At 39.8% G+C, this 15,522-nt stretch overlaps 1 protein-coding gene across 1 annotated transcript in view; it reads left to right on the forward strand.

The window, feature by feature from the left end:
- Positions 1 to 14,954, forward strand: part of LOC119245159 (patched domain-containing protein 3-like) — a 19,976-nt gene extending 5,022 nt beyond the window's left edge. The window contains 3 exon segments of the mRNA XM_054695461.1: positions 466 to 587; positions 5,562 to 5,707; positions 13,360 to 14,954. Of these exon segments, the coding sequence (XP_054551436.1) occupies positions 466 to 587; positions 5,562 to 5,707; positions 13,360 to 14,954 (1,863 nt within the window).
- The last annotated feature ends 568 nt before the right edge of the window (positions 14,955 to 15,522 follow it).

Raw genomic sequence — 15,522 nt, forward strand, 5'->3', positions numbered from 1 at the left:
CATGTGGGACCCTCCTCCGGTGGCGGGGAGCAGCCGGGATCGAACCGGCCCTGCAGAGGCTGCGGGCAGCTTTCGCCAACCAGCGCTCAACCGCTGCGCCACCAGGGAGGCCCTGAAATTATACTTTTTTATTAAATAGCAAAAGACAGCAACCTACTCGTCATTTACAAAAAGCCAAAATTTTGACAGTTATCAGTGATTACACAGTATTAGAGAAAATTGATAATTTGTATACTCAGGAATATTAAATATTGGATTTTTGAAAGAAGTCTTAGAAAGCATGCCATGCATTGGTGGGAACATTTTTTATTACCTTTATTCTAAATCATAATTCACAGTATTTTAATCTTTTACCAAACTGTAACATGTTTTAATCAATAAGCTATAATATTTTGATAGATCTTGTCACTCATACACAAATATTTGGAATTAAAAGTTATTTAGCTGAATGTATTTTTACGACAGGTGGTCTACTTCACATCACTCTCTAGGAAACTGGAATTTGAGGCGACTGCTAGGTCAGTGGTCCCTTTGTTTTACACGGCATACCTTCTGATCATGTTATTTGCAATCGTATCATGCTACAGGTAAAAAAACTTTCATTAGTTTTAAAACTTAAAAATATTTGTTGTAAGATTTTAACGTAACACGTGCCATTCTAACCATTTTAAGTGTACAGTTCACTGGCATCAATCACATCCCCACGGCTGCGTACTGTCGTGACTGTTTCCAAATATCTTTCATAACCCAAAGGAGGAACTCTGTGACCAGTGAGCAGTGGCTCCTGCTGCCCTTCTCTCATCCAGTCCTGATTAACCTTGACTCTATTCTTTCTATGAATTTGCCTTTCTTAGATTTTCATGTCAATGGAATCATACATTTTTTGTGACTGACTTATTTCACTAATCATAATGCTTCCAGGGCTTTCCTTGTGCACATGTGACATCTTCATTCCACTCGATGGCTCTGTGCTCCATTGTATGTGTGCTCCACATTTGGTTACCCACGGTCTTTTGTGGGCACTTGGAATATTTCCTTCTCATGACAATCGTAACACTGCAAGGAACATGGTGTGCTCATGTTAAGAGTCAGCTATTTGAAGAACCATCACACTGTTTTCCAGAGTCTACACCCTTTTCGATCACACCAGCAGTGATAGGGGCTCCAGTTTTTACACACTCTCCCTATAAACCAACACTCATTCTTTTCCCTTTTATCGATTTTACCTGTCTTAGTTGGTGTCAAGTGGTATCTCATTGTGGTGATGATTCGCATTTCTGTAAATATCTGATCATGTCATAGTCTTTTCAATTGTTTATTGGCCTCTTGTATATCCTCTTTGGAGAAATGTCTACCCAAGTCCTTTGCCCTTCTTATAATTGGGTTGTTTGACCTTTTGTTGTTGATTCAAGTTTTTCCTTATCACTTTCAATATTTCAGTTATTAAGCCACTTCTCAGCTATATGACTTGCTGATATTTTCTTACTCTTTATAGTCTGTCTCTTCACTTTGTTGACAATGGCCTGTAACAATTAACATTTTTTTTTATTTTTTATGATATCCACATATCTAATTTTTTTGGTTCTTGTATTTTTGGTATTATATCTAAGTGTACATTGACAAGTCCAAGGTCATGCACACTGAATCTGTGTTTCCCTCTACAAGTTTTTATGGTTTTAACTGTTTTTTAAATCAATGATCAATGTCTAATTCAGTTCTGTTTTATGGTATTTAGTTAAGGTCCCAGCATCATCCTTGTGTATGTGACGATCTAGTTTTCCAAGAACCATTTATTGAAGAGACTTTTCCAGTTTGTTAGACTTACTACACTTGTCAATCAACTGGCTATATTTATGGATTATTTCTGGACTCCCAATTCTATACTGTTAGTCTGTATGTTTATTTGTATGCTAGTCACACATTTTTTTTTTTTTTTAAGATTTATTTATTTTATTTATACCAGCACTGGGTACAGTCAGAAGCGCAGGAGGGTGAGAGAATTCAACAGAGCCAGATAGGGGAACGGAACAGGCAGACTGACAAAATACACTGCTGAGGGGAGCAGCAGGTGGCACGAGAGTTCTGCGCACCATGTGCGACCCTCACCAGCGGCAGGGATCGAACTGGCTCTGCATAAGCTGCGGGCAGCTTCGCAAGCCAGTGATCAACCTCTGTGCCACCGGGAGGTCCCCATTGTTTTAATTACAGTAACTTGTTGTAAGTTTTGAAATCTGGAAATCTCAGTCCTGCAATTTTTTCTTCTTTTTCAAGATTGTTTTGGATATCCTGGGCTCCTTGCAATTTCAAGTGAATTTGAGGGTTGGCTCTTCCATTTCTGAAAAAGATAAAAGGAAATTGCAATTTCAATAGAAATTGAGTTGAATCAGTAGATTGCTGGGTGATTGACATTTTCACAGTATTAATCCTTCACATCAACTAAGGATGTCTTTCTATTAAATTAGGTTTTCTTTAGTTTCTTTCACCAGTGTTTTTTAATTTTCAGTATACACATCTGTTACCTTCTTGGTCAAATGTATTCTTAAGTATTTTCTTCTTTTAGATACTATTTGAATAGAATCACTTTCTTAATTTCCTTTGCAATTGCTCTTTGCATGTAAATAGAAACAGAGCTGATGTTTATAAGTTGTTCTTGTATCTTGTAGCTTTGTTGAATTTTTTGTAACTAGTAGTTTTCTTGTGGATGCTTTGGAATTTTCATATCTGTGATTATGTAATCTCTGAAACAGGATACTTATATTTCTTACTTTCCAGCTTGAATTCTTTTTATTCTATTCCTTGACAAATGGCTCTGGCGAGCAATTCCAGCACAATGCTAAATCTGGTCAGCATCTCCATGTTTCACTTGTTTGTGTTGTATATGTTTGTTGGTTGTTTTTTTAGCTTTTCAGCTCCAGAATTTCTGTTTGGTTCCTTTTAAATTTTTCGATGTATATTATTATTTCATTCATATATTGCTTTCCTTGTCAGTGTTCTCCTTAAGCATTCTGAGCATATTTAGGACGGTGTTTCTCATAGTATTTGTCTAGTATGCCTTCCTCCTTTCCATATTGCAAAACTACTTCCTGGGTTGGAGCACACACAAAGAGGAAAAGGACCAGGAAATTTCTGTCGGCACAGGTGCTGAGTATAGTCGTAATACTTGCCTTCCTTGGACTTGAATATATGTAACTGATTTTCCTGCTGGTGCCTTTGTAGATTCTTTTGACAATTCTCCCTCCCTCTCTCTGTTATCAATACGACTATCTTATGTTTGTTTAGCTCAGGGATTCAACACATTTGAGCATTGCATATTTTTTGGCTTGGAATGAAATCATTTGGACAACAGTAAGACCTTCCCAAGAGAGTATTGCCAAATTGAACACCATTCTATGGCAAGTAGTGGTATATTGATTTTGTAGTCTATTTCATATTTGGCATTTTAGAAATGACAAGTCTTATTTTGCCAACTATTAGATCAATTTCTGATAAAATCTGGAAAATCTTTCTCCTCTCAAATATACTTTAATTGTTCTTGTGTTTAATAGACATCGTTATCTTTTAGAAAGATGTGTCCTCCTCCCCGAACATACAGTTTTCTAAGTGTAATCATTTTCAATTCAGTCCGATGCTGTCAAGTTATTAGAATGTTCAGAAAATTGGCCATTTTGCTGTCAGGGATGCCTCAATTTGACTGACCATTGGAATCGTGTGAGGAAAATTTTAGACACAATGATTCTGCAGCGTCATTGTAAACCTACTGAGTGAAGATCTGTTGATCCCTGGTCATAGGAAATCTAAAGTTGATCATTCTCCAATCATTTTGATAAACTGCTTCTATCAAGTTTCTTGTAGAGTTCTAGAATATCTGCAAGTGCATTCATCAGTCTCCTACAGTGTCCATTTTCATATCTTTCCTTCACTTACAATTATTAACAGTTGCTTAGAGAACATCAGCACAACTAGTCAAAGTAAAGTCACTGTAGCCAACAATTTACCTTCCTACATCAGTGTTTAAAAATTTTACATAAAAATGCAGAAACTTGTAAAAGGGTTTGAGACTAAACATGTCCTGTGTAGCTCTGACTAATCTTTTTGCATTTGAAGTTTATCTTTGTTATGTTTGTATTGTTTGTATCTTAAATATTTATAAGTATTGTTTTCTTTTAAGATTTATTTATGTATGCAAGCTGGGGTACAGGCCAGAGGTGCAGGGATGGTGAGAGGATTCACCAGAGCCAGAGCGGGGAGCAGAGCAGGCAGAAGGACCGAAGTACACTGCTGAGGGGAGCAGCGGGCGGCAGGAGAGGTCTGCGCGCCATGTGGGACCCCCTCTGGTGGCCGGAGCAGCCGGGGATCGAACTGGCGCTGCGGAGGCTTCGGGCAGCTTCGCAACCCAGCGCTCAACTGCTGCGCCACCGGGGAGGCCCCTATAAGTATTGTTTTCAAGAAGTATTGCAAAAGGAAAATATTAATTACATTCAAATTTATTGTAACCAAGCAATTTACTTTTTCTCTGAAATTCGCGTGTGTGTGTGTTTGTGTGTGTGTATTTGGGACAGTAAATTTAACTCAAGGCACCAGCAGTTTGAGAAAAAGTGAAACACATCAATGGTGCAGAAAACTTTTATTAAAAAGAAAGTTTTGCTATGTGAATATGGTCTGAAAAAGTCTTTTTGTCACATTCTGTTTTGGAATCAGTAGCTCCATTTCCTTAGTTGTCTCTCCTAGTCTTCAAACTTAGTTTCTTTTTCCTATAGAAGTCCAGAGAAACTTTTATCAATCATTTGTTTTAAAACTATTCACATAAAATTAAAATATAAAACCACAGATGTTTGTCAATATTTTAAAATGTAATAAAGTTATTGTGGAGGCAAAGTACTGCATACATGCTTTCAAATGCTCTCTCTATATTCCTATTTCTGGTGGTCCAACAGAGAAACAGAAAAGTCATTTGTTGATCCCAAAACAGTACATTTCAAAACATTTTTTTTTTTGCAATTAATAGCAACTTTTCTAGAACCCACTTCATCAATAAAGGAGAATCTTGAAACTGTTTTAGCAGGATGCTTTAATGCATTTTATTAACCACATACTATCTCTGTTGTAAGGAACTCTTTAGGTTGGTGTTAATAGCTAGTTGGAATCAGGAAATGAGTGCAAAGATAATTGGATGTGGGTACTTTCTCAACTACAGCTGCCTGCCCTTTAGTGTTGTGTTCTATTCACACACAACTCCTTGAACACTAGAGTGGAATTAACCATCTGCTGTGCTCCAGTACATGCATGTGGTTCTGAAACACCATTAGGGAATTAGTGCTTGGCCAGCTGCATTAGAAGATAGTTAAGTTAAAGCACAAAATGCCAACTTTTATTTTCCCTCTTTGAATTGGTGTGGTGGGTCTGGGATAGTGCATGGGAATTAAAGGTCTCCAGGAGACAGGTGTAGAATGGTCGCAGAAGAGATTTCAGAACAGGTCCAAATCAAGAATGTCATGAATTGATGGAATTTGAGTATGGAAGCTGCTGCTGAAAATTCATCATTTTTCCCTCCCTATTTACAGGTTTAGCTGTATACGAAACAAAATGTTTATTGCAGTCGTTGGAGTGATTTCTGTTGCCTTGGCAGTGGTGAGTGGCTTTGGCCTCATGTTGTACGTGGGGGTGCCATTTGTGACAATAGTTGCCAATGCACCATTTCTAATACTAGGTGAGTAAAGCAAATGTGCGGCTACACTATGTGTGTGTTTGGGAGAAAGTAGATAACAGAAAGAGTTTATGATAGATTTAGTAAAAGAACTGTGCTTAGATGACTACAGATCCAAAATAAGGTGTCAGAAATTAAGATAAACATTAAATTGTGTTTTCAGAACTGGAAAAATTAAGGACCCCAAATGGAAAAGTAAAGAGAATGACATGAGCAGGCAGTTCTCTCTCTCTCTCTCTCTCTCTCTCTCTCTCTCTCTCTCTCTCTCTCTCTCTCTCTCTCTCTCTCTCTCTCTCTCTCTCTCTCTCTCTCTCTCTCTCTCTCTCTCTCTCACACACACACACACAATGCTGAAAAGGGAAAATACAACACACTGAAAATGTAAGGGGGAAAAATATATGACCTCTCAATCAAGGGATGCAAATTAAACCAAAACTTAGATGCCTTGTTTTCTTATTAGAATAATAAATATTGTGAGACTGAAGCTTTTGGGGTGGTTGTATCTAATGAACACTGTCATCTGCTGCTAGGAGATTATGAATGGGCTCATACTTAGTCCAATTTTTGTATCAAATCAAAAGGATTCCAAGGGGATTCAAGGTGCATGTCTTTCACCTCTCCATTCTACTTCTAGGAATTTGTCCTAATAATTGAAAAAATGCTCCAAAAAGTAGAGTAAGTATGTTCATTTCAGTGTGATTGAGAATTGAAAAAATAATTAAAAGCAATCTACCATATCCACAGGAGATTTGTGAATTCAAACCTAGGAAACCTTTATATTCCCACCAAGAAAGTACTAGGGTTCTTTTTTCTCCTTATCCTAACCAACCTCTGTGGTTTCTGTTAGATACACATGTAGCCCATTCTTACTGGAGTGAGGTGGTACATCCCTCTGCTTTTGATTTGCCTTTCCATGATGATATGTGATGTTGAACATTTCCTTCATGTGCCTGCTGGCCATCTGTGTGTCGTCTTGGAGAAGTGACTATTTAGCTCTCCTGTGCATTTTTGATTGGCTTGTTTTCATTTGGTTGAGTTGTCTGAGTCCTTTGTAGATCTTAGATATTAGCTACTTGGCAGGTGTGTGATGTGCAAATGTATTCTCCCATTCAGTAGGGTGTCAAATGTATTCTCCCATTCAGTAGGGTGTCATTTCATTTTGATGAGACATCCTTTCGCTGGGAAGAAGCCTTTTAGCTTGTGCAGTATCATTTGTTTATTTTTGCTTTTGTCTTCTTGAAGTTGGAGTCAAATCCCCAAAGAAACCATGAAGCCAATATTATGGCGTATTTTGCCTGGTTCCTTTTATGTATTATATGACTGCAGATCTTACATCCAAACCTTTAATCCACTTTGAGTTATTTTTTGTGTATGGTAGGAGAGAGTGGTCTAGTTCTTTTTTCTACTTGTGGCTACCCAGTTTTGCAGTACCGTTTGTTGAAGAGAACTTTGTTTTTCCATTGTGTACTCTTGACTCCTGTTTTGTACATTAACTGTCCATAAAAGTATGGGTTTATTTCTGGGCTGTCATTTCTATACCATTGGTCTGTGTGTCTGTTTTAATTCCAATACATTTTTTGGTCAATATTGCTTTGACTATTTGGGGTCTTTTCTGGCTCTATATAAATTTCAATTAAATTTGCTCTATTTCTTTGAAAAATTCCATTAGAACTTTGATAGGAATTCCATTTCATCTCTATCTGTCTTACTTTGGAGAAGGTGTACATGTTAACAATATTAATTCTTCCAATCCATGAGCGGGGAATATCTTTCTATTTTCTTGCATCTTATTATATTACATTTAGCAATACCTTATCATTTTCATTGAATCGATCATTCACCTCTTAATTTTTTTTTACTTTTATTTCTTATTTTTCAATTTTTACATCATTGCTCATTTTTGAACAATATTTGCTTCCCCCAGTCCCTCATGTGCAGTCCCCATTGAGTTTCCTTCCCCAATGCACTCGTGCACCATCACCTCAGTCCCCAGTGCTCCTCCCTCCCTCTGATCCCTCTCCTTCCTCCTCCCCTGCAGGATGTCTCTGATTTATAATATTGTCTTTATTGTGTTGTGTTTTGTGCTGTTATTATTTTTTTACACTGATGTCTTATTGGGTTCCCCTATATTCCTGCTTTAAGTGAAACCATCCAATATTTTTCTTTTTCCTTCTGGCTCCTTTCACTGAGCTAATTCCTTCTAGGTCCATCCATGTTGCTGCAAATGGCATGAGTTTATCTTTTTTGATTGCTGAGTAATATTCCATTGTGTATATGTGCCACCTCTTCTTAGATCATTCACCTCTTTTGTTAGGTTTATTTCTAGGTATTTAATACTTTTCGATGTTATTGTAAATGAGATTGTTTTCCTGAGGGCTTTCTCTTCTCGTTCATTATTTGCATATAGGAATAAACAGAATTTTGCATGTTGATTTTGCAGTCTCTCACTTCCCTGATCGAATATTTTGTAAAATGTAGTGTTTAGGTTTTACTATATGTATTATCATGTCATCTATAAATAGTGATAGTTTGACTTCTTTGTTTCCAATTTGGGTTCCTTTTATATCCCTCTCTTGCCTAATAGCTCTAGTACCTCCAATACTACGTTGAACATGGGTGGTGATAGTGCACATCATTGTTGTGTATCTGAAATCTTATCCTATTCTCTCCCTGATTATATTACCTGTGGGTGTGGTATAGATGCCTTTAATCTGTGGCGATATGTTCCTTCTACCCCCTTGTACTAAGAGTTTTTTTCTTACTGAGTCTAGCTAGAAGTTTTCTATCTTATTTTTTCCCTAAGTTCCAGCTACTCATTTCATTGATTTTTTAAATTAAAAGACTTTTTTAACATTATTTATTTATGCATACAAGGTGGGGAGTACAGGCCAGAGGTATGGGGGATGAGAGGATTCACCAGAGACAGAGCGGGGAACAGAACAGGCAAACTGACTGAAATACACTGCTGAGGGGAACAGCGGGCAAGTCAGGAGATATCTGCTGCAAAATGTGCGCAGCTCCCTGGTCAAGGATCGAACCCGTGGCCCAGTGGCTGCAGATAACTTCATAGGTTGTGTCTTACCCTTGCACCACCAGGGAGGTCCTCAATGACTTTTTTAAACTGTCATTTTAAATCCTATGTCATTTATTTCCACTGTGATTTTTATTATTTCCTTCCTTCAACTAGCTTTTTTGCTAATTCTTTCAGGTAATGTTAGCATATTTATTTGAGTTCTTTCTTATTTCTTGATGTGGGCCTGTGTTGCCTTGTACTTCACTATTGGAACTGTTCTTGCTCCTGGCCAGAGGTTCTGATAGGTTGTGTCTTCATTTTCCATTGTCTCCAGGTTTTTTTTTTTTAATTTCTTCTTTGATTTCCTCATTAACCCAATAGTCATGAGTGTGGTGCTTTATAGTCACCACCTACTCAGGGTTTTTCCCACCTTCCATTTGTGCTTGATTTCTATTTGATACCATTGTGATCAGAAAAGGTGCCTGACAATGATTTCAAACTTCATGAATTTATTCACACTTGTTTTATGATCCAACATGTGATCCACTCTGGAAAATGTTCCATGTGACCTTCAGAAGAATGTGTGCTCAGCTTTTGGGGAGTGTCGTTCTCCATAAATGTCTGGTGGGCTCAAGCGGTCTATTGCTCACTTAAGGCTATTGTTTCCTTGTCTATATTCCCTCTGGTTGATCTGTCTTTGAAGTAAGTGGGGTGTCTTCTACCAAAGACTTCTACCATCATTGTGTTGTGGTCAATGTCTGTTTTTAGGTTTGTCACATAGTTGTCTTATATATTTGGGTGCACCTTTGTTTGCTGCATGTATACTGATGGTATATCAATCCTTTCCTGATGTGTTGCTCCATTAACCACTATGCAATGACCATTCTGCCTCTTGTTCCCCTTTTTACCTGCAAGGGTTTTTCTTTGTCTGATGAAATATGTCTGTCTCTGCCTTTTTGAGGGTCCCATTCACTTGTAGGATTTTTTCCCAGCCATTTGCTTTGAATCTGTTTATCTTCTGAACTCACATAGGTCTCCTGGAGACAACAAGAAGTTGGATTTGTTTTCAGATCCAACCATCCTTTCTGTGCCTTTTGCTTGGCAAGTTCATTCCATTCAAACTTAAAGTGATTATTGATATAAAGGTATTAGCTACTGTAATTTTGTCTTTAGTTTTCTCTTCTATAGTTTAGTTTCTTGTGACTTTTCTCATGTGAAATTCAGATAGGAGTTCTCTTTTCAATATTTCTTGAGGAGGAAGTCTAGTGATAGCAAACTCCTGCTTTCATTTGTCTGGGAAGTCCTTATTTTCTCCCTCACATCTGAATGAGAGTCTTGCAGGATATATATTCTTGGCTGGCAGTTTTGATCTTTGAGTGTTTCGCATACATTATTCCATTCTCTCCTCACTTGTTGAATTTCCTCAGAGAATTCAGACGTAAGCCTGAAGAGGGTACTTTTACAGGTTATCTGCTTTTTTTCTGCCTGACTGCCTTCTTCGTTCTGTCTTTGCCTTGAACTCTTTCTAGTTTCCTTACTGTGCATCTTGACATAGGTTAACTTCAGCAGGGGACCTACCTTGGTGGATTTGCTTCCAGGCCCTGAGGTCTGCCAAGGGCTACTTCCAGGACTGCCTCCCCCCCCCCATTAGAGATCACTGATGTCTGCACCAATGCCTGCTGTGGCTGGTCTGCTTCCAGTCCTGCCCTGGCTCACTGAGAACTGCCAAGGCCTGCTGTCAATGGGGCTGCTTCCATGAGCCACTGCTGAGCTCACATATCTGCACCAATGTCTGGGGGCCTGGGGGTGGGTCTGCTTCAGGACCCGGTCTGGAGGCTTGCTGAGGTCTGCCAAATGTTTCTGTGTAATCACATTGCCAGTTCTGCCAGGCCACTGGGGCTCACCTCACTGCCTAGGCAGGCTACCTGCTTGGCCTGTTCCACTGCTTGCTGGGGTCTCCCTCCTCTGGATGGGCACTTTACTTGTGCTGTAATTGTCTGTTTTTCCTTCAGGAGTCATTGGCCTTGTTCTGTTGCAATCTAGTTTGAACACATGGAGAGGGTGAGCCCAGCATCTTTACTCTGCTGCCATTTTGTCCCTTTGATATTGTTTTTTAAGTGAACTTTCTATGCCTTTATTTTTGTTACTTCTAGGACCCATATGAGATGGATGTGATTTCTCTTTGTTTTCCTGAAAGGAAAACATGATATCCTTTTTCAAATTCCTTTTTTCCTGCATTGATCTATTGTGTGTTTGCCAACATGGTGTTTCTCGAGCTCATCGATTCTTTCCATTGCTTCTGTTTGTCTGCTACTGAGGCCCTCAATGAATGTTTTTCATTCAGTTATAGTGTTTCAGACTTCTGTGATTTCTAACTGTAGCCACCTCATATTGCTTTGTTTGTATTCTCGTGCTGGCTCATGTTCTCTGTTATTGGAGTTCCATGGCTTTGTTAGAACTTTTGCCCTAAATCTATGTCAGTCATGTGCTGCAGTTTTGCTGGAATGGGGCTCCCATCTTCCGTTTTTCCCTCCAACATTTGTGATCTGTTCGTCTGTCCCCTCGTTTTTAATTTTGATGGGTTGTAGTAGGGATAGACTTTCAAATCATTGTCTTTTCCCCTGTTGAAGTAATGAGAGAACTGGTCCTTATGATGGGGCAGAAGGTACAGTGAGTGCCAGGGCAGTGGGGCACCAAAGAATCACCCCAATGAATGCCAGGAATTCAAGCTTCCTACTGTGCTGTGGATACCAGAGGTGGCGCTGGGAAGTGCTCCCCACTTCTTTGCCCATTTCTCAGCCTTAATGTCCTTCATGGCTTCATGCTCACGCTAAGCTGTTCTTGAGCGCTTGAGCTTGAGCTTGAGCACTGGGCACAGATTGCAGCTGACATGGGCTCACAGGCAGGGAGTTCTCTTCTCTTTTGACACTCAAAGCCTTATCCTGGGGTGTGAGTGCCTGTCATTAGCAGGCACTGAGCTCTAGTTTACCAGGATTCCTTTGTTGTTTTGGCTTTAGCCACATGTTGGGGTGGCGATTTCTCTGAATATCCCAGTCTCGAGTAGTAGCCTTTCCTATGGGGAGACGCAGGTGACCTGACTCAGCTCTCCCTGTTGAGAGGTCAGGATCCAGCTGTTCTATACTGTGGGCCTCCACTCAAGCCAGTAATGCTCATGCTGAACTACCACCCCAAAGCTTTCCAGTTCCTGGCTGTCAACTTGCTGACTCCCTTATTCAGTGCATTGCCAGGTGTCAGGAGTCCCTGGTATTGCTGTGTGTCAAACCCACAACTGTAGGGGTTTCCTTTTTTTAACATTTATTTATTTATGCATACAAGAGCTGGGGTAGAGGCCCGAGGAGAGGGGGCGTAAGAGGATTCTCACTGACTGAAATACACAGGCACACTGACTGAAATACACTGCTGAGGGGAGCAGCGAGCGAGTCAGGAGAAGTCTGCTTGCCATGTGGGTTGCTCCCTGGCCAGCCAGGGCATCGAACTCGTGCTGCAGAGTCTGCGGATTGCTTCACAGGCTGCGTCTCATCCCCTTGCACCACCAGGGAGGCCCAACTGTAGGGGTTGTTGCATAGCATGTGCCCACCTGCCATGAGTTGTGCTGCCCCAATCTCACTACACAGAGTTTGCTTCATGTTTTCCCTCCCTTGGGACTGCCGCTCCTCAGATATGCTGTGGAGGACTGTTTTTCCTTCAGGGGTTTTGGGCCTTGCTCTATTGCAATCTAGTTGTGGGATATCTGGAGAAGGTGAGGCCATCTTACTAGATTCAGCTTGGGAAGTTCGAATGACATTATCTGGATATCAAAAACAGACTATCAGGAAAACTAGCGTGAGTGTGCCTGTAAATGACTCCGTGCCTCTCAAGTCATACCGCAAAGATAGACTGATGCTGTTGGTGGTCAGAAAGGTTCAGTAACAGAATGTTGGCTGAAAGTGTTTATGCATTTCTGTGAAATGGCTTATGAGAGAAAATGGTCTCTCAAGTAATCTAGTGGAATCAGAAACAGATTGCTAATCCTGCTTGAATTAACACACATCCACCAGGTTTCCTGATCTCAACACCGAGACACCATAATTGGAGAGGTGGAGTATACTGTGCTGTGTAGAAATAATAGCAATCCGTGCAAAGCACACGTTTATTACAGAGGGAGGAGTGTGCTCTGTTGTGGACTCAGAGACAACCAAGGAGAGTGTTACCTAAGCACAGATTCTGTGAGATTAATAAAACCTGAAGGACCAAAGAATAAGACCTTAAGGGACAAAGGATCATTTCACTTAGATGTGGAATATAGGGAAACTAGACAAAGGGTCAGACAAAGACAAACTTTCAAAGCAACACTTGAAAGCTGACCTAGAGCTGAGACAGCCAGGAAGCGGGGGGGATGGGGAGGGTGGCAAGAGGGACAGGGAGGAGAGCACAAGGACTCTGGTGGAGGACCACGGGTGCGCTGGTACTGGGAGAGCGAAGGTGGCCACACCTGAGGGGAGAAATCCTAGACTGTCAAAAACTCAACAAGGATGGAAAACAATGTTGCTTCATTCAAAAGAGAAAAAGGGGAAAACCTTTTGAATTATGCTATTTACACTTTAATGGATATGAATGTGCATTAAGATTTTTTTCTTAACAGGTGTTGGCGTTGATGACATGTTTATCATGATTTCTGCCTGGCAGAAGACCAACATCATGGACAGCGTACAACAGCGAATGTCTGACGTCTACTCCCACGTGGCGGTGTCCATCACCATCACCACTCTCACAAATGTCCTGGCCTTCTTTACAGGGGTAATGACCTCCTTTAAGTCCGTGCAGTACTTTTGCATTTACACGGGAACAACCTTGCTCTTCTGTTATTTTTATAACATCACCTGTTTTGGCGCCTCTATGGCCCTAGATGGTAGGAGAGAAGCGGCCTGTCAGCGCAGGCTGCAAAGGTCAGAGGGAAACCCGGACCAAAATTCTTCCTCGCTGATAAGGTGCTGCTGCCTCCCATTTAGTTCTCTTCGAACTGATGAAGAATCGAGCATCCATCCAATGAACTTGTTCTTTAGAGATTATTTTGGCCGCTTTCTCACAAACACTAAGTCCAAGTTTGTGATAGTGGTTTTATACCTTCTGTACATCACATTCAGTATATATGGCTGTTTCCAAGTGCAGGAAGGTTTAGACCTTCGACATCTGGCAAGTGACGATTCCTATATCACACCCTATTTTAACATCCATGAAGAGCATTTTTCAGATTATGGTCCCATCGTGATGGTTATCATGACTGAAGCAGTTGACTACTGGGATAAAGACACTAGGCAAACATTGGGGAAATGTCTGACCGCTTTTGAAAACAGTGATTATGTCATTCAAAATCTAACACAGTTTTGGTTACAAGCATATATACAGTATATGGAAGCCAACAACTTAGCTGTAAATGACAAAGATAGTTTTATAAACAACATTCCTGGTTTTTTAGTGCATATTCCAATTTTTACATATGATATTAATATTTCATCATCACATGAGATTACTTCTTCCTGGGCCTTCATTCAGACCACGGGTGTTTCTTCTTCACGCAGTAAGAAGAACATGTTATTCCAATTACGAAGTATTGCCAAAAGGTGTGAGATTCCCCTAATGGTGTATAACCCAGCTTTTATCTATTTTGATCAATATTCTGCAATCTTAGAAAACACTATTCGAAGTGTCATTGTTGCAACCACAGCTATGTTCATTGTTTCTTTATTGTTAATTCCCCACCCATTGTGTTCCTTGTGGGTCACTTTTTCTATTGGCTCTGTGATTGTAGGAATAACAGGTTTCATGGGATTCTGGCATGTCAACCTTGATTCCGTATCCATGATGAATCTTGTGATTTGTATAGGGTTTTCTTTTGATTTTTGTGCACATATTTCATATGCATTTGTTTCCAGTTCTAAACCCTCAGCAAACCAAAAAGCAATTGAGGCATTGTTTTTGCTAGGATACGCAGTGTTACAAAGTGCACTGTCAACAATAATAGGAGTGTCTGTTTTATCTGCAGCTAACACATACATCTTCAGGACATGTTTTAAGATTATGTTTCTTGTCATGGTATTGGGGGCTATTCATGGCCTAGTTTTTATTCCAGTATTCTTAACCATTTTTTGAAGATTTGTTGGAATATCCACTAACAAATCAGAGGCCAATGATAGAATTCTTGACTGCCCATACCCAGTGGTAAAAATGCTCTTTTAAGCATAGTTGATAAACTGAAAACAAATGCATGTTTCCTTGATGTGGAAATCTCATCCCAAGCTGTTCTTTATAATATCCCTAGAAAAATTAATTAGTCCTACATTAAAATATGTTTACTAAATTAGGAACTGTTGTCATCTTTATTTTAAACTATAAAAATTGGATGTAACCAGATATATGAAAAAAATGTTCAATGTCACTTGCAATCAGGGAAATGCAAATCAAAACTACAATAAGATACCATCTCACACCAGTGAGATGGCACATATTAAAAAAACTAGCAACAACAAATGTTGGCTAGGATGTAGAAATAAAGGAACTCTCCGGCACTGCTTTTGGGAGTGTAAACTGGTCCAAACACTATGGAAAGCTGTGAGGAGATTCCTCACCCTACTAAAGATAGAGCTTCCATATTTTCCAGCAATCCCACTCCTAGGTATTTACCCAAAGGACACAGAAAAATCAATTCCAAAGAGCACCTGCACCCCTATGTTTATAGTAGCACTGTTTACAATAGCTAAGCTTTGGAAACAGCCAAAATGCCCAAAAATAGATGACTGGATCAAGA

The sequence above is a fragment of the Talpa occidentalis genome, unplaced genomic scaffold (assembly GCF_014898055.3).
Source record: "Talpa occidentalis isolate TD23 unplaced genomic scaffold, MPIMG_talOcc4v2.1 talOcc4.14, whole genome shotgun sequence".
In the NCBI taxonomy this organism is placed as follows: domain Eukaryota; kingdom Metazoa; phylum Chordata; class Mammalia; order Eulipotyphla; family Talpidae; genus Talpa; species Talpa occidentalis.